At 37.5% G+C, this 26,892-nt stretch overlaps 1 protein-coding gene across 13 annotated transcripts in view; it reads right to left on the bottom strand.

Moving 5' to 3' along the window:
• Positions 1-26,892, bottom strand: part of C2CD5 (C2 calcium dependent domain containing 5) — a 118,528-nt gene that overhangs the window by 57,791 nt on the left and 33,845 nt on the right. For 6 of the 13 annotated variants that reach the window (XM_075004674.1, XM_075004663.1, XM_075004654.1 and 3 more), the window contains exons 6-10: positions 26,344-26,539; positions 23,218-23,369; positions 19,508-19,702; positions 17,202-17,287; positions 6,864-6,972 (exon numbers count right to left, since the gene is read on the bottom strand). In XM_075004674.1, coding sequence (XP_074860775.1) covers positions 6,864-6,972; positions 17,202-17,287; positions 19,508-19,702; positions 23,218-23,369; positions 26,344-26,539 — 738 coding nt within the window. Of the gene's footprint in view, positions 1-6,863; positions 6,973-17,201; positions 17,288-19,507; positions 19,703-23,217; positions 23,370-24,363; positions 24,489-26,343; positions 26,540-26,892 lie in introns of those variants that run through there. The other 7 variants (XM_075004694.1, XM_075004712.1, XM_075004729.1 and 4 more) reach the window with 3 other exon arrangements.

Here is a 26,892-nt window from a genome sequence, read left to right on the forward strand (position 1 = left end):
TAATGTTTTAAGTATCAACAGGAAGACAACAACTGACCCGAAGGCTCAACAATTCATTCATACATTTATAGCAATGAATGTTAAAAATGGTAACAACTGCATGACCAGTAAATAATTTCCAAATTTGCAAACTTTAAAAGGACGAAAACACTTTTTGCCTCAGAAGACCAAATACAAATTAAGTGCCAAATTTAAATATTTAGCTCCTTCCTAACTTTTTTCAGGTTTTCAGTCATTAACCTGATCAGTCAGCCACATTATACTGCTGAGGTCCCACTCTGCATGACGACAGTCCTTCCTAGGAAATTACTTTCCAGTATGTATTTGTGCAACTGATTATTTTTCCTACAGGGAAGTGTAGTACTTTGTGGTTGTCCTTATTGAATACCATTCTATTTATTTCACATCATTTCTCCAGTTTGTCAAGATCATTTTTAATTCTAATCCTGTCCTCCAACCAACATGCAACACTGTCCAGCTAGGGGTCATCTGCAAACTTAAAAAGCATGCTCTCTATGCTATTATCCACATCATTCATGAAGATATTGGATAGAATCAGATCACAGACAGATCCACGTGGACTCCACTTGTTATATCCTTTGATATATCCTTTCAGTCTGAGTATGAATTAGAGAACTACGGGTGCACAGGGTGCTGCAGCATCCCCAACTTTTACATACAGCTCCTGACTACCAACCCCACAGGTCTGCAGATCCCAGCTGCCAGCCCTGTAGTCCCAGAATTCTGGTGTAGCTGGGATCTCAGCTGCTGGCCCTGCAGCAAGGACACTAGGCTGAGTTTAACTGTTAACAGAAACTGATGAGCATCATGCTTACTGGTTAACTGGTTACATATTTATTTCCCTATTGTGAATCATTTATGAGTACGCGTATGGTTTTCCAACCAGACATTCACCCACCCTACTGTTTACCTAAGTTGTATTTTCCTAGTTTGCTTATCAGATCACATGACACAGTATCAAACCTTACTTAGGTAAAGCTATATCTCAGCTATTCCTTCCTCCTATCCACAGGGTGTGTCACCTGACAGGTTTAACACAGCAAATGGGTTTGGGACAAGAATCAGAAACATGTAATCCTAAAACTCTTTTATGAAGACTGTACGTAGAATTGCACACAAATTCTGTCTACAGAACACGTCCATACCTAACAGAGGATCTCCCATCAATGCCCTCTCTCAACAGAGAACAGCCAGACTACCCAGCCATCTGTCGACAGAACAGCCAACCGGAAGCTCTAACAACAGGGCAGCCCAGTGAACTGAAGCCCTCTCTGTCAACATCTACACTATTTTTTGTTGACAGAATCTGTCAACAGAGGTCCTATGCCTCAAACTTTTAAGACAAAGCTCTGAAGTGAAAAAGATTGTGTTCTGTTGACAGATTCTGGACAGAACAAATTTTTAGTGTGGACGTTCCCTAGTTTTGTTGACAGAAGGCCTCTCCTGTTGACAAAACTTTGTATTGTAGATACAGCTTTGCAGTTCTTCAACAATACTGAATGAAGTATCACTGCATAAAGTCAGCATTACATTATTTAATAGCATCTTAACCACAAATCTATCAAAAGACAAGGAATGCAAGCTGGTATAACTACAGTATCTTTAGAAAAATTTATGGTGTGACAAATATTGTAAGATAAATCTGGAATGGAAATGACCTTGCACTGTGCATTACAAATATATTTGTTTTAAAAGAAAATACAGATCAAGCAGAAACAACAGATAGACAGATAAACACATGAAAGGAAAACATGTTATGTCTAATGGATTGGAAAAACTATTCAAGGTTCATTAATATTTGCTATGAGTCTTTTTGTAGTGCTGCCAAGGTCAATTAGATCTTAGGTTATCTCCCATCTCAGTTCTATCTATGTAAGGGAACTGCCCGGGGGCAGTTTCTACGACACATTTAGCTGTACTTTCCTGAAGTTTTCTAAGGTTTGTATTCAATATTTCTTTTGCGCCCATTTGAGTTCTTTTGTAGTTGCCGCTCTGAGGCTTGCATATATTTCCATAATTGCCTCTTCATCCTCTATTATTTTAGGTCTGATCCAAAACCCAATGAAGTCAAGGAGGAATTTACATGGACTTCAACAGGCTTTGATAAGTCCTCATGTTTCCAAAACTAAAATGTCCATGTGTACCAACAGTGATTTCGTGCAATACTGGGACAACAGTGATTTGCCACTTTTTCAATTAAATTATACAAACACAAAACTGTAATCTTTGCTATAAGTGATGCAACTACACTGACTTTACAACAGCGTTTACTGATGAACAAGAGAATTTGACTCCTCAAGAATTTATGCAAAACTTTAATTTAAGCAAATTTTATCTCATAACAGATTCACTTTACACAATATTTAAAACCAAATACACGTTCTCTTTTTTAGTCACTGTCTACTGAATTCTACACTTTGAATATAAGCAAACAATGTAATTAAACAAATGACTAACATCTGCCAGATAATCTAGTCACTGCATCAAAACTATCTGAAAGGAGTAATGAAGATTTCCAAAGTAATACATCATCTCATTAATTGCAGCGTATAGGTGATGTACAAATAAACACTGACAACATTGTCATTAGTAGGGATGTAAATAGCTGTTAAAAAGGAACTGTGTAAACAATTAAAAAGTTATCAGTTACACATTTAAATGAAAAGTAAAAGATAGAGGGGATGCTGCAGTATCCCCATGTTTTATGCAGAGGCCCTGCTGCCACACACAGGACTCCATTGCCAGCCCCCACCATGACCAAGATGGCAGCAGAGATCTGGGCTCCAACCTTCAGCAGAGTTTCATAATTAACTGTTGACCAAAACTGGTAAGATTGATGCTTATGTTTACATCCCTAGTCATTCACCATAAAAATGGAAGGAAACATTCACTCCTTCAAAATATATCTGTAGAAAATTATAGTTTTTGTTAAATATTATAAAAAATGTTAAAAACCACAAAGTTTACTAATTAATTATGGACAGCCAAAGGTCCATTCAGTTATAGGAAGGATTTTTATTATTCACTCCAGCCACACAGCCCTCTGACAGATGCCTTATCTCTGAATAGCCACACCAGCACACACAAATATTACAGCTCACATCAGAAAGATTTTAAAGGAAAAGGCTATGAGATAAGAGCTCATACTTAAAATCTTGCCTCTGCTACGTGTTCTGATGTTTGACTGCATTAGACAGCTATAAACATGTTAAGCCATTTTCAGTTGTACTGAATTTTTCATTGTCATCCTGGAACACCACATGGCAACATGATCCCCCACATCATCTCAAATATAAAACAAGGCTTCCAGAGGATTTTCAAACCTCAAAAGTAAGTATGTAAAAGGGTGTTTTGGAGCTATGAGGACAGTAGGAAGCTCAAGGGGCCCCCAGGTTTTTTTCTAACATGATTTTCTCCTTTTGTCTGTCTCGCAGGTCACTGGATCTAAAGAGATTCTGTTGGAGTAATCCCCTGAAGGGGAAGATGAAATGTGTGTCAAAGTGTGTTAACAAATGAATAAAAACTAAAAACAAACAAAAAGATGTGTAATAGCAAGTGATCTCTAATCGACAACTTCCTTTCACTTGATGACGATTCTTCTTCCTGCTCATTCAGTCTGCCCTCAGAACTGTCTTTGACATGATGTATCAACCCAGCTCACTGGATCTAAGTGTCTTAGATCCACTCCTGTCAGAGCTCTGATCCTACAGTACCTAACTGATTTTCTTCAGTTATTGGGTAGCGCTTCCTCTACAGTACTGAACTCTTCCTCTTCTTCTGTGGAGCTCGCCATCATTTAGTAGTGTGGAAATATTGCAGGTCCACTGATATTAACAGACTAGATTATACTATGTAGGCACAGCCCATAACAAGGAACGGCATAGAGCTGCACAACCACCTTATCTGTAGCAACAAGAGGTAAAATATTTCCCTCAAACTCCCAGATCTTCGGAGGTTGCATGCCCACCACTACACCCTTTTATGTGGCCCATTCTACAAATCAAAGAAGCGGGCAGCCTCTGCTGTCCTGTGTATGAGGTGGAAAAGCTACAGTTTTGCTCCCTCCATGGCATTTTATGCCTCCACGAGAATATGAAATGAATAATCCCTACAGTTCCCCAGCACAGGGACTGGTATTTTGCTTGGCTCTTGTGAAAGCTACTCTTCCTCCCACTACACACCCCTGTACAGACCTGGCAGAATCTGGGCCTATAGTTACAAAACAATAAAACTTTTTATTTTGGATTTATTAAAAATTCCAACATTTAGCATCAGGAATATCAGCTTAAAGTGTTTACATAAAAAGACATAAAGCCAACACACATTGGACTGCTCCCTACCCTTTTGTTTCCAAGTAATGAGTTTGTCCTCAAGGTCTCTTATTTTAGATCTCTTTTAAGCAAACATACTCATACAACAGGGAAGTTTTCTGAAGTTACTTCTTTTTAAGGAGTGCTGGATCAGCTTAGAAATGATTGTGCAGACAGTCTACTCTCCTTCCCCAAAAAACACTGTCTATTATTTGATTTGGCATTAAATCGAAAGACACTCAAATCAACTGAAGAAATTTTTCAGGCTGACATTAAATATTTCTAGCAGTACTATTTTAATAAAATATTGTTTTTCATTTAGACAATATATATAAAACCTTTTTAAAGAATATTGACAAGTAGACAGTGATTTATTTGATGGCTAAATAGATTTAAATTTGAAATATTAACCTAATTAACGATCAAAAACATTTCTAGGAACTTCACTGAGCTGCCATAATTTCTGTCAGCATATGTAGTACTGAATGACTAATAAAATACCTGAATTGAAACTATTCCAGTCTAGCAGTTTGTATGATCTTGTGTTACCCATAATTCCGACAAAGGCTGAGTTCAAAACAGCAAATTAGTAGATCAGTTATAGGAGCAGAATAGTGGGGAGAGGGGGGAAGGGAAAACTACCAACAAGAAAACAATTGACACCACCACTCCACAGCAACTGGAAAGACACAGACAGCAGAGTTAATAAGAGGTTGAAATAGAGAGAGAAGAAAGTAAGGAGCATGCTATAGCACTCAGCATGATTAAGTGCACACTATATAGCACTCATCAGAATTTTTTCTTTGTTTTCAAACAATCCTTGAAATTTTTCTTTTTTTTTTTTCTACATTTTCCTAATTACTTGGCAGTTTGTGTGTTTCTTATGAGAAATATAACATTTTACACAAAACATGATCTGACTCAAAAGCTGGTTAAGAGAGTTCCCACACAAGTTAGTGGAGTTCCTGAATTGTTCTCTCTCTCTCTCTCTCTCTCTCTCTCTGGCATGATACTGAATTTGAGGGATCATGAATCCTACATTCACTTGCAGAAGCCATCAAAATTCTTTAACAGAAATTGCTAGACCCATTCAAGTATGTAAAGAGGTACTATTTAATAAACATATGCATCTGCATCTACCATTAGTTTTTATCCTGCTTTTTTAGTTTATCAAATATTCATCCAAAAAAAAAAAAAAAGAAAAAGAAAGAAAGAAATGTGCACAGTGCAAGAAGTTATTTCGGAAAATATCAGAATGTAATTGATAACGCCCTATCCCTTCCAAGAACGCTTTTTTGCTTTAATGCAGGCTTAGAACAGACGCAAGTATTAAAAAGGGAATGCTACACTGATTATTTATTATACTGTAAAATAACCAAAGATTTATTAGTATGTTTAAAGTATGTGTTTAATGCCTCAAGCTAACTGCAAGTCAGGAGAATTGAGGTCATATAAAAATTAAGTCTATTTATCCTCCAATGCATTAAGATATTTCTTTTTATCTTCTATTACAGACACAGGAATAAAACAAACCCTTAGAGGATCACAGGCAGAAAAAAGAAAATGTGTGTATTCAGTCACTTTAAAAAACCCTCAAAAATAGTCTTCTTACATTTATGTGACTCTTGGATTTTGTTTCACATTGCCCCTCACATATTATGGAGTCTAAAACCAATACCTTGAAGTTAACTAGACCCCTTTGGAGAAATCAGAGGTAGTACAGGAGGCACTGAGAGGGGAGATTAACAAAAGAAAGGAAAAAAAAAAAAGACTGATGATACTTGAAAATGATGCATTTGCAGAAAAATTTAAAGCTTATTATTCCTGGGCTAGTGAATGCAAAACCACAGTAGATGCTACTTTTCTTTAATCTGTCTGTGCTTCAGAGGGATTGAACAACTCAAATCTTGTATTTTTGGGTTTATTTCCCTTTTGATTCAGTGAATAATAAGCAAGAGGGAGTACTAATAGCCAATAACTGCTTAACTCTGATTCCAGAATTAGAGTATGTAAAATGCATTAGCACTGGAGTTTCCAGGGAAAATTTATTTACAGAAAGCTGCTTTGATTTTTCTACTTGCAGCAAACTAAAAGCTGTTTCCATTTATAGCACTTGAAAGTCAAAAACACTGGATGAGCTAAACTTTGTGGCCACTTCCTAAACATTTAAAAAACTGCTGGAAATTAATTAAAGCATAAATAATTTCATCTGCTTTCATGTAAACAGTTTCACTTCAGAACTGCAAAGTTAATATTAAACATTGGCCAAAAATTGACACACACCTTCAAAACCCAAAGGCATTAATTTTGGTTCTACATTATTAGGCTCACAGTCCCTTACTGATTTATTTCACCAAAAACATTAAGGAGAAATTGCTAAAGTTTTTTTTCTACCTAATATTTTTCAAATTCTCATTCCTATCTGGCAAACTAAGATGTTGTTTTAGTACATTTTTAATTAAAAAAAAACAAAACAGAAATCCAAGTTCATAATGAGATATGACTGTGGAAAGAGTTGTTTAGTTAACATACCAGGATTATGAATGCGGTCCAAAAGCTTCACAGAACGTGCACTGACAACACCACCAACATGGACAAGGAAGCCAGGTGGAAAAGCCGTCAAAGTAAAGAAAGGAAATTCCTGTTAGGATTAAAAACAAACACAAGGTGACCATCCGTAAAACACTGCTGTCTGCCAGTCAACATGCAATAATTGATTATACTCCTTGAAATACAAAACATTAAGGCTATGTCTACAATAGAGAGCTTCGCTGACAAAAGCCATGGAGCATTCACATTCCAAAGGATCACCACTAAATCAACAGAACGCGTCACTTTTGTCGACCGCCTTCTGCTGCTTCCGCATGAGGCAGAATGCCTCTGTCGACAGAAAGCCAGTCTGGCCATTTCAAGGGGCTTTCTGTCGGCAGGCAGGGCTTCCAGGACACCGGGCAGCTGTGTCTGCTTTGCTTCCAGCTGGCTGTTTTGTCGAGAGAGAGACCAAGGAGTCCAGCCACTGTCTGTCGACAGAGCAGGTCACTCTTTCTATCTGCTTTGCAGTCTGGCCACAATCTGTCAACATAAAGTTCTGTCAGAAGAACGTTTGTCAACAGATCGCTCTAGTGTAGACATAGCCTAACACTAGGCAAAACGTTTATTTTAAACTTACTGTGCACTATATCATTTGTATGCCTTTCAAGCATCCAACGAATGTTGCATTAGTGAAAGTATTCTAAGAAACAAAACATTTTCCCCCATAGAGTTGTATTTCAATATGAATGTTAATCAACCACTCAAATCATCTTACAAACATACTGACTTTGCAAAGCCTGTATTAGCCATTTTTTGTTAAAAGGACACAGAATGAAATGAAAATATATAAAACTTACTTAAGCTTCTACACTTTCTAATGCTGGTTGCTACAACTGAAGGTAGTTTGAGATCCATATTTTGACTGGAACTGATTTTTGCTCTTGCAGGCATGAGGAGTGTCTCATGATGTAAAACGTATAGAAAGTAAATGCCAAGAAAGAGTAAAAGTCTGGCATACCAATGGTTCTAGATATAACAAAAGTTATTTATCTTCAGAATAAAAGTGATAAAAATTTTGAAGTCGGATTATTAGACTATTCTTTATTAGATTAAGAAATTTCCATTATTGCCAATCACTCTAAAATCTTCAAAAGCACCTTTCTAAGACACATTTTTTTAAACTATCCACAGCAAAAATGGGGGGGAACAAACCAGCAACAACTCCCCCTCCACTTCCAGACCACCTTCTCAAAAGAAACAACTTTAAGGGCTTCTCCACAGAGTATGTGCTGTAAAATGAATTCCTCACATTCAAATGAGTTGGTCCCAGAGATACACAGATTTAATTTAATAGACATAAATACATACTGAAATATAATATACTTATGAGGGAAAGGAGATGGGTTTCCATATGCCAATTCCACACACAGAGAGGAAAGAAAATAAGTCATGCAATACATATTTTATACAATTTTTAACTGCTGATTAAGTGTAAAAAAAATAAAAAAGAACACAGTAGGGTCTCAACATTTGCAAGGGTTCCATGTTGAAAACCCTCACAAATGTTAAATTTCACAAATATGACTCCTGCCTGGAGCCCTGGGAGAAGTGACGGCTGTCGGCACTCCTGCCCGGGGCAAGCGGCAGCTGCCAGTGCTCCTGCTTGGGGCACCGAGGGAAGCAGCCACTTGCAAATAATTGAACCCACGAACACTAAATTCGCGAATCTTGAGACCCTCCTGTACTATAATTTTATTAGTTGCTGCTTCCATACACTTTAAAGTGAATGCCTAAATTAAGCACTCCACTCAGATTCGAATTAACTGAAAAGCTGCAGCTTAAACAGAGACTATCCAATCTCCTAAAACAATAAGTAGCATTTAAAAAAAAAGACAACCTACTGTCCAAGAGAAGCTAAACTTTAAACTCAGTACCAAGAATTTTTATAGTCTTCCTTTTTTAAGGACTGATCCAGAGGTTTCAGAGAGCGTAAAGCTTTCCCTCTACTACAATGAGCTTCCAATTAGTTCCTGTAAAGATTGAAGTTCAAACCTTGGAGCCACTTAAGCTATGTCTACGCTGCCCCTCCTTTCAGAAGGGGCGTGCAAATGAGGCCAATCAAAAATGCAAATGAGGCATGGATTTAAATATCTTGCACCTCATTTGCATAGGCCCATGGGATCTTGCTTCCAAAAGAGCTATTTTAGAAAGCCAAAACAACCATGTAGATGGGGATCATTTGAAAGGAAACTCCACTTTCAAAAGCACCCTTCTTCCTAATTCTTTTGTAACTGCATCCTGGGACCCTCAGTTTTCTCACATATTCTTATTTTGCTAAGAGTGATGTCTCATTCAGCTCTTATAACATTGAAGAAGTTTCATTTCACTTGTAAGCCAAAAAACGAAGGGTGCCCTTTGCCAATTATTTTATCAATACAACATACTACACCATCCACAACTATATGTATTAGTTTGTACAGTACTTCAAAATTTTGAAGTGTATTTTTCACTGTACAAACCTGCCAAATACGGGTCTCACAGTAACCGCTATTTTATAATACTTTAATAGTTCCTTCCCCTGTTATTTGACAATGGCAATGGCAACACTTTCCTCCCACCCCTAATATCTCCATATTTTGGGAACACCAATAGGGCTATAATTAACTTTACAAAAGAACAAGCTAACCAATTGAGAATACTGATCATTTTGCTCATAATGCTTCACGCTATCACTATATTACCCCTTAAGGCCTGAGACTGTCTATAATAGGAACTATAGGTGTGAGTCCCCTGCTTACACACACATACTTGCGCAAACTCAAAGACAGCTAGCATAACGACCAATCATGTAGCTGCAGCGACATGGGTTGAAGTAAACACACCTGAAACTAGTGGGCATGTATGTTGCCTAGGACAGCACAGAAACTAAAGTTTAAACCTCTCGTCTGGCACCTTCGGGACCTGACCAGTGACGGATGAGAGAATTTGCCAGACCATGGGAGGTCAATATTTTCTAGAACATTACCAACACTTCCACTGCTTATTGGGTTCTTAGAAGACATTTAGATGTAAGTTACAGCTAAGTAACAGCACAAAACACTGAGAGCTAACAGTGTTTTGTACAGCTAAGTAACGGCACAAAACACTGTAAATAAATTTTATGGGACCAGAGGAAACTTGGCCACACCCTTGATAAGTGGTTGTCCTGCTTACTACAATCATTCTGGATTATGAAGTGTGCCTGTGAATATACTGCTCTCACTGAAAATATATTAATATAAAAATAATGTGTATATAGATAGGATTATACAAAACAGAATATTTTCACAGCAGAATTGCAATGAAGATTATCCCTTCATCAAAATCTTTGTTATTTTGAAGTTAAGATTACTTGAGTAAAAAACACAACAATATGGTCCATTAAAACTCTGGAAATGTCCAGATTAGGGTTACCATACATCCAAGTTTTCCCAGTCCTGACCTCTTTTTTGGCCCACTGATCTCCATCTGGGCAGATTTTTAAAATAAAAAGGAAATATCCTGTTTCTTTCTTCTTGTGGACCAGACTTGGCAACTCAGTTTAAAAAAAAAATTCTGTGCCCCAGTTGGTCCTTCCCTACATCTGCTGCATCCTGCCTGCTTCATTCTGGTCTGCCAAGTAAGCAGAGCTGTCAAATGCCTCTTGGCTGGATTGCATGCCACACCATAGGTATGCAGGGCCAAGATGGGAAGAGTGACAGGGCCAGGCCCCAGCTCCCTGGCCTAGGAAGGAGAATAGGTCCACAGGAAGGCACTGACTGATGGGCTGACACCACATCCCAGGCTTGCACCTCCTGCCCTTCCACAGAGACAGGGAACATGGCACTCCCCACCACCTCGACAGTAAGGCCACACATACTCCCTTCAGCACCCTTCTAAACATCCCCTCTCTCAGTACACACCCAATACCCCTCCAGCATCAAACTATATCCCCCTTCCTGCCTCTCCAGCAATGTCCTCTATTTAGCAAATTGAAATAAGGTAAACCCTACTCCAGAAAATCTAACCTTCTTTAAAATACCTTAATACTGACACATCTTACCAATTAAATTTCACTAAGAAACTCTACATCTCTACAGGAAATTCTTCTGCACTTCAATGTATAAAGAAATAAAGTACTTTGCAAATTTACTCTGTGTTTTTCTGAATACGAAACATTAATGTTATGTTAAATAACAATGACCAGACATTACTATTTAAGTGCGCTAATTAGATACATAATCTTATACATATGTAGAACAATTTATAAAATCCTGAAACTCTTTCAGCAACGGTTGCCTCTTTACATACCCATAGGGCTTTTTGATGCTGTAGAAAAATGAGAAACGTAGCTAAAGGCATTTCAAGCACAAAGCTCTTGGTAGTAGAACATTATCACAGTGAATAATACTCACCTAATAATCCACATGCTCAATCTCTAAAGACACAATCTTACACAACCCCTTTTTATGACGTGATTCTTCATTAAGTATTATAAAGCTATGTGTTAATAAAATAAGATACATAATAAAACAAACTCTCACTATGAAATGCTGCAGATGTTCGGCATTGTCTTGATCTTTTATAATCTCATTTTTCAGATTTCTTTTTATTGAAATGAGATCTACAGCCACAAAATATCGCATATGCTAGCACAAACAAGAGCACACAGAAAAGCTTTTAAAAAGTGTTAGTTTTTTTTCCAAACTGAAGCATTACAAGCAAAAGCTACGTATTTATATCAACAAATGAAAATTTTAAGTGAAATGTATAATCATGCCAAATATTAGTTCAGCAGAAATATGTCAGTTTGCTAAAAGCTCTGAAATTAAAACAAAAAATATCAAACCCCCACATCAACAAGAACACAAAAAATCTAGCAAAACCTTACAAAAAAAAAGAAAAATTTAAAATGATTTTAAACAATCAGAAAAGTCTTCAATACAAGAAAAATAAAAAAGCTCAAAGAGAATGGTCACACAATATTTTGAAACATACCCGCCTTCCACAGAACCTATGAGGTGATCCTCCCTTAGCAATAGCCAATAAAAAATGAAAAGACAATCATCCACTTACTCACATAAACAGCTAATCTTATTAAATAAATATGCTTCACAGATGTGACTAGCTTCTATTTTTGAATGGACACACACTTAGCTTCACATAAGTAATTCAGTTAGATCAAAGCCTTTATTAAATGAAAACTTGTCTCCATTCTCTATTCTGTCTGGGACTCTACATTGTAATGTTGCCTACACTAGAACTTACCTTGGTAAAATTGACATTATTCACGGGGTGTGTATAATCTATACCTTGAGCAACATAAGCTATATTAACGTAAATATCAGTGTAGATAACACTATAGCTACTGAATCTCACAGGAGATGGAATAGTTAAGCAAACAAGAAAGCTCTCTCTCTCTCATCAGCCTGGAGCATCTTCACCAGAAGCAATATAGTGGCACTGCTGTTGTAGCACTTTTAGGGTTAGACTTACAATATAACACATACATATATAAACAAAGCTGCAAAGAATCATTTTGACACAGTTAAGTACAAACACGTGGGATTTCTGACATGCATTTCTACAATTCTCAGAGTTAAAAAAAAATCGGTTGCTAATATTTCATGACTAATGTTCTTTGAGATAGGTTGTTCATCCATTCCAACATGGGTGTGTGCTCACTCCAAGCATTTCCACCAGAAAGTTTTTTGCCCACTGGTACCTAGAAGATTGGCTCTGTTGAACCCTGGACTCTCACACCCGTAGTGCAATCTGCTCGGTTTTGAAGTTTTGTTGACAGAAGCCTGCATTCTGGACATAGCCCCAGTGAGAGAAGCTTCTGTTTCTTTTCTGTTGGCATTAGGGATGTAAAATCCCATTTAATTCAACCGTTAAATGTTAAGTTTAACCCATTAACTGATTAAATGGGGGGTGGAGGGGCAGCAGGACAGCAGCTACTCTATCCTGGCTGGGCTAGGATGGCCCCACTGCTGCAGACAGGAGCTGGTCCCGCCATGCTGGAGAGCCCTTGCTTGTGGTGCTCCTGGGCCACTCCAGATACAATGGAGTGCATCTCTGCCATGGAGGACCACATGGACCCAGAGAGATGGAGAGACTTGAGATTTGGGTATACAGTCAGACACGGTCTTGGCAGATCAGGTCTGGAAACAGCGCAGACCAGTGTTGGGCAGTAACTGGTTCATAGGCTGAATGCTGTTCATCCAAATTAGCCCCCAGCAGGTCTTCAGACAGACAATTAGTCACTTGCACTTCCACAGGAACAGCTGCTCATAGCCATTCCCAGCCAATGGGGGCACCAGGAAGTGGTGGCCCAGTCCATGCCACTTCCCACAGATCCCATTGGCTGGGAACAGTGATCCACAATCAATGGAGCAATGAGCAGTTGTACCTGAGGGGACACAGGTAAATAAATCATCTGGCTAACCCGGCAAACTGTGTCTGGCCTGTAGGCCACCTACTGACAGCCCCTGGAGTAAATGGATCGGTGTTTCTCCCGAGATGTCTAGGAATACAGCAAACCATTGCTGGTGGGACTACCAGGATGATATTCACTTTCTCCCTTCTGATCCTCATCAAGACTTTGTGTATAACACAAGTGGGAAAAAATGTGTGGACGAGATGACCCATCCAAGGGAGAAGGAGATTCTCCCAATAGCGTTTCACTGCTAAGTTTCCCACTTCTGGAAAATGGCTTTCACAACATCTAGACGAATGGACCACTTGTGTTTGCAGAAGGATCTGCTGAGTTTATCCGATAGCTTGTTCTGCAATCCCAGTGGATAGGAGGCCTCAAGTTGAACTGAGTGGGCTATGCAGAATTTTCACAAGTGAAGTGCCTACTGGCATACATGAAAGCAGCATGCTCCTCCCTTCCAGCTGACACAAAATGCTGTTGTGTTGTCTGTGAGAAATGACACAAACTTGCCCACCACATAAGAATGAAACACCTGGTGAATCAGGTGAACTGCCCTGAGCTCCCAAATGTTGATGGGTAGCAAGAGCTCTTCCAGAGACCAGACACCTTGAGCTTTGAGGGACTGTAAGTGAGCGCCCCATCCCAAAATTGAAATGTCTGTGATGAGACACACCGATGCTTGGAATCTTGAGAATAGGACTTCTGCACACACCACCAGCAGGTGTAGCCACCAATGGGGAGAGGCAATCAGAGAACTACAATGTCTGCATCTGAATGGTGTCAGCCTGGGAATATGCAGATGCGAGCCATGAATGGAAAGATTTGAGCAAAAGTCTCATACGCTGCATCATACTGGTCCATGGTTCCATTTTTCCCAGGAGCTTCAGGCAGTTTATGCTGTAGTGGTGTGGTGACTGTTTGAAACTATGTTTCTGGAATGAAAGCACTGTCTTGGATCACCTCAATGAACTCTATCCTTTCAGTTGAGGAGAAAGTAGGATTCTGCACATTTTCAGCAGATGTAGGACTTGGAATGCTGACAGTATTAACTTCACACTGGAATCCACCTGAATCTTGCTATTACCTCTGACCAATCAGTTGTCAAGATAAAAGTAGATCTGGACCCTGTCTCCTCAGTAAAGTTGCCACAACTTCCATGCATTTTGTGAACACCAGAGGTGCTGCTGACAGGCCAAATGGGAGCGCTGCAAACTGGGAGTGCACATGACGCATGATGAACCTGAAAAACCGTTTGTGTCCAAGAAAAACAGATACGTAAGTGTCCTTCAAATCCAGGGTAGCATACCAGTCCCCTGGATCCAGGGAGGAGATGATGGAAGCCAAGGAGACCATGAGGGACTTCACAAATCTGTTGAGCATATGCAGGTCCAGAATTGGTCGGAGATTACCTTTTTCAGAATTAGGAAATAAAGCGAGCAGAACCGTAACTCTGGGGGAACCTCCTTCACTCGTTCCACTCTTAAATTCAAGTGCGCTTATTTGGCTAGAAGCTGTTTTACAGAAGAGACCCTGAATAGTGACAGGGGGGGAATGGGGAAACAACTGAACTGAAAACAATATCCCAAGGCTATTGTGCACAGCCCCCAAAATCTTAGGTAATACAGGCCCACCTGCAAAAGAAACAGGATACACAATTCACAAAAACTAAAGAAGTTCCGTCCTAGTAGAACATCATCCCCGGTATGTCATCAGAAGGCCTGCTGAGACCCTGCAAAGTTTCCGAGGGGGCAGACGCAGACAAGGATTGGGGTGGGGGTCTTCTCCTAGAGCCCTGGCTCCACCTTCTATTTTATTCTTGCCATACAGGTAACAGGAAGAGTTGACTGGCCAGCTCAGGTTAATAATGTTTCCTCGAGGGTGCTGATGTATAAAGCCCAAGTGACTTCTGAATAGCCATAGAGTCCTTTAGGCTGTGCAGTTTGGAATCTATCTGTTCAGAAAATCGTGATGGACCCTCAAAAGGAAGGTCCTGCAACATCTGCTGAACCTCACAAGGAAGGTCCAAGGATTGAAGCAAAGAGCTTCTATGCATTGCCACTGCTGAGGCCACAGATCAGGCTGCAGAGTCTGCTGCAAGTCTGTCTGCTGGGGTGCCTTTGCCACAGTTTTGCTTTCCTTCACAACAGCTGTAAATTCTGGACTCCTAAAGGTAGTAACTCACATTTCAGCATGGAGTAAAGCAGTTAAAACTGCACCTCCTTAGAAGCACTTGCTGATTTGTGATCTTGACCTGGGGACCACCTATTGAATAGGCCTTTCTGCCAGAAAGGTCTAACTTTTTTGGCGTCCTTGGCCTTGGGAGCTGACCCCTGCTGATCCTGTTATTCCCACTCACTGGCTACTGACACAAGAGCTGAGTATTAGGTGTGTAAAAAGGAATTAATACAGATTAGCTGGGACAATGTATTTCTTTTCAGTTTTCTTTGCCATTACCTGAAGGGACACTAAAGTCTATAAAAGCATCATTCAAGAGCAAAGCCGCTCTTGAATTAGCAATGCCTCCTGATCTTCTCTTCTTGGATTCTGAGATTTTGAGCCATTCTTTAGAAGAGCTCCTGATGCATCTTATAGTCATCCTGGGAGGATTTTATGCCTGCTCCCACAACAGCTTCTGTGGAGAGGAGGACAATGCCTTACTGAGGGTGAAGAACTTGCTGCCAAGTCTGAATGACCCAGCTCCAAAGGAGGTTGCAGCACTGCCCCCATGAGAATCAACCTGAGCCTAGCGTCCACTGTTTTGAAGCCTGAAATCTTTGCTGACCGTACAACATTCCAACACTTGAGCTTCTCCCAGGTATTTAAGACAACTAGAACACAAGTCACAGGCATAGGCTTGTAGCGAAAAGCAAAAGGCTTAAACCTTGGAAATCAAGACACGCTCCTGATGCCAGGCAGGGATTAACTCCACTGAGCAGGATTCTGCTAGCATATTTATCTAAAAACTGAAATTTAACTATATAGAATAAAGTGAATTATATACATAAAGGCTAGAAAATCCACTGAGAGAGTACTTGCAGAACACATGGACGAGGGAGTTCCAGCAACTGTCATAAGTAGTAAGAAAGAAATAAGAGAGTGTAGGGACTCTCTAAACCAGCACTATGTGTGGGCAGCTCCAAGTGGGCAACAGAGTCAACTTGGTGGGTATCACCTGGAGGAGGGAATCTTTCCAGCAGTGATGCTTGGGGCAAGCACACACTTACCCTGGAATGGAAATGAGCAAGCACTCAAAGAAGAAACAAATGTAAATAAGTGCACAATGCTGCCCAACACTGTGGAACGTTATTTTTAATCCAACGCCCCTTAAAAGCGATTTTAATGTCAATGCTTTATAGTTTGGGATTAATTACAAAAGATTGTAAACTTAACAAAATAAAACCCATTCATAAAACAGAGTAGGGATTAAAGTCATAATATCAGTTCTGTTTTTATTTATACATTCAGTAACCTTCATCTTAAACTTATTTAAATCTGGCCTAATATTTCTGAATGAATCAATTGTGTCTTCTGCCAAACTTGAATTAAGTATTAAGCTATTACAGCAAAATAATGACAGCCGCATCAATAATATCCCAATTTTCTTTCATTGTCACTGTTTCTTATAACAATAACTGCAGCATTTCATTACTGTCACAGCAGAATCAGTTGTTTCTTTTTTTATTATATTTAACACTGACTTCTACACAATTTGTCTATTAAAGGGCTAATAAGTTTGGCAGGTGCAAAATAAGCATCAAATATTTACAAAATAATTCTGTCACAAGGAAATATTTACTTTTATTAAAGTATTACAAGTTAAATCTCTAGTAGGCATAGATTAGATATAAAAGCATAAAATGTGATCATCATGTATTCCTTACCCTTTGTTCCAGAGCTGTCTGGGTCTGCTGCCTTAACAGAGCTTTAAATGGCCCCCCTTCTTTTCCAGCACTCCCACTTCCCATTCCTAAGAATATCAGCACATAAACAACATCCAGAGAAACAAGTTACAGACTACATTAATCTCATTTCAAAAAAATACCCCTATGATTCAAATTACAGTTAGAATCTTTTGAAGGTTTATCTTTACCAGTTACACACACTGAAAACTAAGGATCACATTCATATTTTTATTATCCCTTTACATCAATCTACTAAGGTAAAGGCCATGAGGGTGAACATAAATTACACTTTAAGGTCCCTTTATACCATCAGAGTGACGTGCAGGATTGTAGTGTAAATGATAATACAGTCCTTGGGGCTTAAAATTGAAACTCGTAGTTCTGTAGTATGACTGTTTTTGCCATTCATGTCAAAAGTAGTTTTTTTGCTATTGATTTCAATAGGCACAGGATAAGATCCATAAACCTTATATTCACAAGAAGTCTGGTTATACTCAGTTTCAAATCCATCAGTGAGGATTGCAGGATCAGTTTTAATCCAGGAATGCTAAGCTAAAAGTAATCTTACTTGTGCAATCAGCCAAGATTTCTGCTATAATTCCCCTATAACCAAAAATTATTTATAGTAGCAGTTGAAAAAGATTCCCTGTCCTGAGGCTCAAACAGTTTCAAAATAGCTGAATTCTTTTTCATCATTAGGTGGGTCTCAAATCTCCTGTTTCCACCTGTACACTCCAATTAAGGCACTATGAGATTTGGCCCAAAGAGAAAAATATAAGTATTAAACAAATGTGTCTCTTTTCATTTAATTTTTAACGCTGAAAAAAACACTGTGACTTAGAATTAAAGGGCAATCCTAAGTTAACATTTCTGTAGTTTACATCCATTCATCTAAGTCATTCAGATCATTCAAGGACTAATGATGAGCATTCAAAACTGTGAAATTTATCTGTGATGTGCTTGTTTCAATTATTAAATCCAGGAACAAAACACATACAAAAGTAGTGTTTTTCCTAATCAAAATTTTGCTGACATTTCATACCTAAGAACATACTTTACTGATATTACTTACAGTCAGATCTGCTATATGCCTTAGAGTTAAACTGATATTTGGTTTCAGTGTATAAGCAGTCATACCTTTCAATTTTCTCAGATATAACAATGAAAACACTAATAAAAATGAAGGACAAAACTTAAAAACAGGATCAGGAACAAGGTGAATGAAGTTATGACTGAAGATAATTTTTTAAATATTTCCTTGACTTCTATTTTAAAACAGACAAGACATTACTACTTTCCCTCTGCCTTTTTTTTTCTGCTCAAAAATCCAGTAACATTATAGAAGGAAAGATAGGTTCCATGTAAATATGAGTGAGTTGTTTGTTTTAAACAAACTAAGGGACTGTTGACACTTCATGAACCCACCCATTTCAAAATTAACAAATTCTATCAATGTCTAAAATGTTATTTATATACAGGAAATGAAATATTTTAGCTGTTCTTGGATAAGGAAACAAAAATTAGCATCTGTATAGTCCCATCAATGAAATTATAAGTAATTTTATGCTATTTTGTGTTCGACTTAAATAGCATTTCCAAGGGACTACACAATACTAAAAACAGACTGATATGAAATGAAGATGTGTTGAAATTAAACACATTCTTAAACACAAAATAATCAAAGCACTATCTGTAGAAAAGTAGTAGTGATTTCAAGTATTTAAATTAAACAGGATATATGGTGATCTATGTTAATGAAATGTAAAAAGGAGGTAATACAAATACAGTCTGTGTACAGTCAGAATGAAACAAGCCAATTTAAACAGTACAATAATATGGTTGCTAGCCACATGATGGTCAAATTTCAGTAGAAAAATATGAATGAGTTCGTAAAGAAGATGGAGTGCTTGTTCCATCTGAAATACAGGAGTATTATAATGAAGAGAATGAAAAGAATATCAGTACTCAAGAGTTGTATAATGATAGTCAGTCCAATTACCAATACTTAGTGGAGACATTTTTAGAAAAGTACAGAGTTCTCAAATATAAAGTAGGCTATTTGGTTCAGATATTGGTCAATTTAAGGAAGAGGCTCAAGAAGCCTCCGGGGGGGGGGGGGGGGGGGGAAATTATCCTGTAATACTCATGTAGCCAGCAGTTTTCAGAGGCTATTTTAGCAAAAAGTTATAGAAGGTTACATATTAAATAACCTTAACTGACTAACAACAATATTTCATTTATTTCTTATAAGGCAAATTTAAAAATCTATTACAGATTGATCCTACCAGAAGCAGCCAGAAGCAGCTCTTCAGTGAAAGAAACACTTTTCCTCAGAACAACTGGGCTGACATGGCTAGAGTGAAGAGGGTTAAGGCTAGACCCCGGGAGGAGGAGACGGGACTTGTTAAGATGTGGGGAACCACAAGACAGAGTAGGGGAGCTGGGAAACAGGAAAATCCTAGGCCCCTGTGGGGAAGGTGCTGTGGAGGAAAGTAATAGAGAGAAAAGATGTAGATTCAGAAGATGACTAAAGAAAAAGGAGGAGGAAAGCAAAATGAAGCAAAACCAAAACATTTTTCTTGCAAATGAACAGATATGTACTGCTAGCATATGCAAAAGTTATTACCAGCATATAAAGAAATGAAATGACAATATAGCACCACAGTGTGGATGAGAAGCATGTTATCAAAAATCTGAATATTAACTTAGTTTTAAAATGTATTGAGTTTTCTTAGAGTCAAAAGTAACTGAATATTTATTGCAAACTTCAATTAAATTTTACACAGATTTAAAAAATGAATTCTCAATAAAAATCTGTTCAAAACAGCTCTTCCAACCTACCTAAAACACAAATTTAGACTATTTAGATACTGTAAAGGTTCTCTTCTCCAAAAGCTATATGAATTTAAGTTGATCATTACTGAGAACCTAACAGTGTAGTTTTTGCATTCTTAAATCTTATAAGGGTATGTATTTATACATATTTATTTCCTACATAAAAAGGAGTGCCAATCTTCTCAATTTCCTCCACATGTATATTATTCTCTCTCCTACCCCAAACTTATTAATATATATATCCAACATAATGTGCAACTGCTTTTGTCAGTCAGATACTTCTGCTAGTTTACAATTAGACAAAAAGTACTATTACTTGAAACTGGAAGCCTCCAATTCCAAACCAGAATTAACTTTCTCAGTACATGTTGCAACTCTTCCTCTTACGGCAGAGAATCTGGTTGACATCTGTACCATCGTATTCTACTATATATAAAATAATGATAGTAATAATCTTGCTTCCAACTGTTCCAAAGCAGAAGACTAATAAGCAAATCCAAGTTTCGCTCTCTGTATATCATGGTATAAATATTTAAATCCTATAACATATGTATTTCTTACGAGAGTTAGATGAAGTCTCATTTTGAAGTCAACACGTCAACATTGCTTCCTTGGTTAAATTCTATTCCACTTCCTTGCATACCTTTTAAAAATGCTGATTTTCAGCTCTTTATATGGCTTGAGTAGTTTGCAACCTGAATTTGAGAGCCTTTTGTATGTGCCAAACCATGAACCTGATCATCATGCACTAGAACAAACAGCTTTAACACTAAGAAACTCTGTACTACACTCCCAAAATTCGAGACATGGACAAACATAACTTTACTAAAAAAAACTTTAAGACCAATTTTCATTAAGTAAAATCAGAGACATGGTCCATGTACATCAGCTATACCACACTTACTTCATTAGTGATCAAACTTATTTAATAAAGCAGTACAAGACAAACTAAAACAAGTTTTCTAAGTCTCAATTTGTTTAAAAATACCGCCCTTTATACGGACACAGCTTTAAGCGAGTTTGATGAGCCAAGAATCCTGTAAGGATCAGTTGTTAATTTAGATTATATAACTTTGAAAAGTTGCAAGTGCCATTCTTGAAAACAGTGCGATCTTTTTTATTTTAAAACACCACTACAAACTTGTTTGGCAAAGTCTGTTTTGAACTGCCATCCACACGAAGAATATATTTAACACAATTTATATCATTCAATAATATTCCCCATCCTTCTGCTGAACACCAATTCTTATCAAAATTAACTATATTTAAAAATATCTCTCTCTCTGAATTAATTCTAACTATAAAGAGATCATTATGCTTTACTCCAGGACAACTACAGTTGAAGAGTCACAAAACTCAAGTTAAACATGACTGTCAAAGATATTATATATTGTATTAAGTAATCTCTTTTTCAAAATTCAATGTTTGTATTTTTAAGCATGACAAGCAAGCCTTCAGATTAAGACACATTTTGGTAACAGAGATCTGAATGTAGTGCCAAAGGATAGCACCTACATGATGCTGCCCTAGCAGAATAGAAGAATGACTACTATCAGCTTAACATTTAAAAGCCAAAAGCTGTAGCTGATGAAGATGGATTCTTCAACAGACTTCGAAAATTCCTCACCACAAAGGCTTCAGACTTGCAACTGATCCACACAGATGTGTTCCTGTGTCCACAGAGTCCATTGCTCTCAATGGGGCCCAGTGCAAGTGCAACCAGCTGGCCAGCCAGCCAGGTCTTATTGCCAGATCAGAGTTTAATTTAGCTACTGTGAAAACTGCAGTTTCACTGTAGACCACTGTCACAATGTGCCTTTGTGATGTCTACTAAGATGGCTACCTATCCTAGTATGTAATCAGATAAAATATATGTTTTCAAACAATCACCAGGACCTTAATAATACAGAAATATGAATTTTTGAAGTGGAGTCTCCTAAAAATAAATATCGGCCTTTTTCTCATTTAATATACTTGCTCTGAGTTGCTTTGAAAAAAAGAGGTCACCCAAAGCTGTTCACAAAACATAAACATTATTAACACAAGAGACAAGGAAGAAATAAAAGGGAAAAATAGGTAAAAAGAAATGAAGGAGAATTACAATTTAAGAGACAGCTGCTTATTTTTAGACTTTTGGCTTAAGTTTGAAAAATTAAATCCACTGAGAACGTATTTAGTCTACAATCTATTTCAATGGGTATATCGTGAATCTGAAGTACTCCTGTGACTCCACCAAGCACAATAAAGGACTCAAAAATGTAACATACCTCAACGCTGTCATAATTAGGAAGGCGAGAACCTTCTCAGATTTAAATGTTATTTTTAAATATGATATTTAAAAAAACACACTTAAAACATCAGCCACACTTTTATACCTGGACCTACCAGTATTTTTGTTCTGCAGCAGCAGAACAAGACAATTGACAAATAAACAAGAACAGCTCAAAACTTCTAGGACTGTACTGAAATAATGACTGACACAGAGAAGGCAGTGAACAAGGCAGAGCCATGTTTGTTGTGATCCATAAGAAACCGAGGTGATGAGAGGAGAATCCAGCATTCAGTGAAATTGTGAAAAGCCATCTGAAAAAAAGCTTTTAAAAAGGTGTTCTTTAAAACTAATTTTAAAAAAATTATGCAACAGTGTATACTTGATTTACCACAATCATTTCCATTATCCTGCAGAAGTTCAGCAGACACTAGCAACTGCATTTCTATAATCAGTCTGCAAAGAGACAAGTGGAATCTACACAAAAATATAGATACATTTTCAGCAGAGATAAGACTTGATCATCACTCATTTCCCCATCATATTATGGTGAAAATGCACCCCCATAATTTATAATATGAAGTGGAGGAAATTAAAAGAAAAAGACAATTCCTTAGGACTCTCTATAATATTTTGAAATGCTTCAAATTGTTATTTTATATATACTACTCAAGGTGCCTACGTGGCACGGTTATAAAACTTTGCAAAACAAAGTACAGTAAATCAGTGTGCTATAAAAATCCTTTCATGCTTTAACTGTGCGATTTGAAATATCCAATTTACACATCATTTTGATAACTTATGCGTCAAAAAGGAAAAGGAGGTTGAATGAAAAGATAAAGCAGAAATATAAGTTAACACAAAAAATAAGAGTGGGTGGAAGCACCTTACCAGTTTTGGGTGTCAAACTCAAATCTGTGTCAGAAGAAGAGGACTGTCGACTGTAGGACTTTGAAGGTGAAAAGGAATAGGTTTGGTTTTTCAGAGGGGTGGAGGGTCCTGATGAATGAGTATTGGGATTGGGATCTTCATTGAAAGGAATCCTGCCAGAAGAAGGTGGAAACATATTCAGTAATCCTGTGCCAAAGGACCTGGCTGACAGCAGCATGATCCGAACACCAGGATGGGACTGGGGGAAGGGCCAGCAGTCATTCCTTAAGTGTGTTGCTGGGCATGAGGCCAAAGGCAAGAAATGATGTTTACCCACTCAGCATTCTACAGATAGATGCTGATTATCTGCACGGAAACAAGTAAGCCAAATAAAAGGCATGAAATGTCCAACCAAGAAAAAAAAGAAGTACATATGCAAAAGTAAACAAAACTCAAAACAATGCATCACTTTAAAAATGTTCAACTACACAATGCTTGTTGAGGTAAAAGAAAAAAATTATATTTGTGTGCATGTATACATACACACACACACAAAATGTATATTTATGTATATAAACGTATTTTTTCAAAAAAATGTTTCCTTATCCTATAGCAACAGCAATGTGCCACAGCTAAAAACAAAGCAAAGAAAACCTTAAGGAATGCAAGTGTACTGACAAACATGTCAGCTATGCACAGATTGCCTTACCTGTTTTGCAGTACTGTCTCTTCCACAAAGCGATACAAACCTTTCCTAAGGCTTTAAAAACTCAGGTAACATTGTATTACACTTGAAAGCAATATGAAGCCCAATCACGATGTCTATTATGACTAATAAAAAAGATTAGTAACATCCACCAGGTGCAGTTTACAAAACTCAGATTTTAATTGTTTTAAGGTACTTTCAAATTAAAGAAAGTGAAGAGTATAGCTCTGTGGAAGAAACTTTGAGGAAACATACGCTCTGCCAAGTAACTACTGAATTTGTTTCAGCAGGTGAACATAGCAATAGTTCTCCACTGGACAGCAGAAGGACCAACTTCCAGTGAGAAAAAGAGGGAGAAAAGATGGGTGGTACCTGCCTACACTGCCTGCCTGCCTGCACTTTATGACCACTGTGTCTGTGGCCTGCCTCTCCCCAGCTCTTGAGTCTGAGTAGTCTCGTACCAGTGTAGATGAGAGTGGGAACAGACAGAGAGAAGTTCTGGGTAAGTCGTGAGCCAGAAGCAGTGTGAATTGGGCTGTTGTGAGTCGAGCGGCATCCATGGCTTGGCGGATGAACCAGCGGAGACCTGAGAATTTGCAGCCAAGGTGGAAGAAAAGAAAACAATACATACAACAGATTGCAAAGTTATGTTAAAAATGATTTCAGGGAGTGCTAGTTAGTGGAGATCTCTTATTCTTTAAGCAGACTCTAAAAGTTATAATTCCTAGCATGCAAGAGTCAAGATGGAATCAAAAGGAGAAAGTGAACAGCTAAGTATTAACTTGTTAACATATTACTTAATCTAGCATTAAAAGATAAGATTACAAAAAGATGATAATAAGACATAAGTAGATCCTGCTGGTCTTGCATTTCTGGTCAGGACCACACAGACTGATTAAAACAAATTCATCAAAATCTAGAATGCAAGTTGCTAAATAGCCTTGCATGTGTATAGGATAAGATAATTTTTGTCTTCTGTCCATGACAGTATGCTACCAATTTATTGGTGGTGTTCAAATTGCTGGATACTGCAGCTAACAATTTTTGATTGATTGTGATTTTATGTTGTAATATTGCAAAAAGCTCTCTAATGATGGATGCATGTTTCAAAAGTCAATACAAGTTAAATAATTCTAAATACAGACCAGTAACTGGACTCCAGTGGTGGGGAAATTTTACAGTGGTATTGCTGCTGCCTCATACAAAGTGCTCTTTCTACTTTACAATAATTATAAGACTACAATAATCTTAGTTATTAGGTCAATAAAACAAACTGACTTAATTGAAACAACATCTATCTGGACATGCTACATAAGAAGTATTCTTTTATATACTCTATTTTTCTTCTAGGAATTGTGTAAAGATATAAATACAAGATACCATAACAAATAAATTGATGTAGTCATAGTATTAAGAACTGTAAATGTTACTTGTCTTCAGAATAATCTGACGTTGGAATTTTCCTAATTTTATTTGATTTATGCCTATTAAAAATATTAATATAAAACTGTGCTGTGTTGACATAGTGAACAATGTGAACTAGGCCACTCTTCTCATCATGAAACCTCTCAGTCAGTGTATGATATAGCCGAATTTGTTTTGCTTACAAAGAAAAAACAAAAGATTAAAATGATGTAAAAAATTCATGGGTGTCCTTACATCTCCTGAGCCACTTTACATTTATCTTTTTTAACATGATGCATAGCAAAAGACATTCAAAACAGAGTGCTACAAATACAAAACATTTGAAGACAATGGTTCTCAACCAGGGGGTATGTGTACCCTTGGGGGTACACAGAGCTCTTGCAGAGGGTACATTAACTCAGTGATGCTCAACCTTTTTTATGAATGAAAAAACCTGGACTCATTCTATATTCATCTAATTTTTTCTTTATCCTTTTCCCACAATCATAAATACAATTGTAAGTTTATTTCCTGTAGGCAATTTATTCCAACCAACCAGTTACAATTAAGTTGTTTAAACAATGTGTTGTGATGACAGAAAAATTTGTGCGCCTGAAAATTATAGATACTTGGGGTATCTTTACTATTTTTAAAGGGGTACTTTACAAAAAAAAAAAAAAAAAAGTTGAGAAGCACTGTCTTAAGAAATGTATATTGTGAAAGAACCCCATGAACAAAAAGTATGTTATTTGCATGTGGAAACTACCACCTAGAGGTTGATAGCCCACAAGAAAAAATGTGCAATGCTACGATTGCACAAATACAACAGAAAAACATCTTCTGGCAGGATTTCCTGCTGTAACATCTAATGAAGCAGTTCATCTCCTCAAAACTGTAGAACACAAACCAAGTTACAGACAAGAAAAAAAACAGTAAAGGAGAAATAAATGTTGGAAAAACACACGAGATATGTAAAACTGAATGAATATGAAGAGATATGAAATTCACTCCATCACAATCTATTAACTCATACTTACTCCTTCATTTCTTTGGATGGGGAATTACATGCAGGTAAGAATGCTGTGTTACTTATTTTATCCAAGGTACAGGCTGTTCCTATGGCTCGTACTACTAGTCCAGATTCTCCCTCCAAATCAAAACACTGCAAGTAACCAACAACCGCATTCCCTCTCATTTCAAGTACCTTCAAGCCAATCTTCCTTTGAAGTTCACCTATAAAAATAAATACAAGTTAACTGACATCTCACTTAGACATAGAGCAAGCATGTTAAAGAGGATGTTTCTTCTTCTCTTCTGTAGATTTGGACTTCTTTGCATTTGTAGTAATCTCAGGATAGGTAAACTGGCTAATAGGTAATATCCCACATAAATTATACCATGAATATGGCCACAACTTTCTCCTGAAAATTGAAAATTCTTAATTCTGTGATCTGCTTAGCTGTACTACTTAGCCATTTACATTCGGAGCATACCAGAAAAAAGGCAAGAGTAGAAACTTAAAAAAGACTGTAACAGTCTTTTTTTTCCCACCCCGCCAGCTCTAGCAGCATTACAACTACAAAGGA

The sequence above is a fragment of the Carettochelys insculpta genome, chromosome 1 (genome assembly GCF_033958435.1).
Source record: "Carettochelys insculpta isolate YL-2023 chromosome 1, ASM3395843v1, whole genome shotgun sequence".
Classification (NCBI taxonomy): Eukaryota; Metazoa; Chordata; order Testudines; family Carettochelyidae; genus Carettochelys; species Carettochelys insculpta.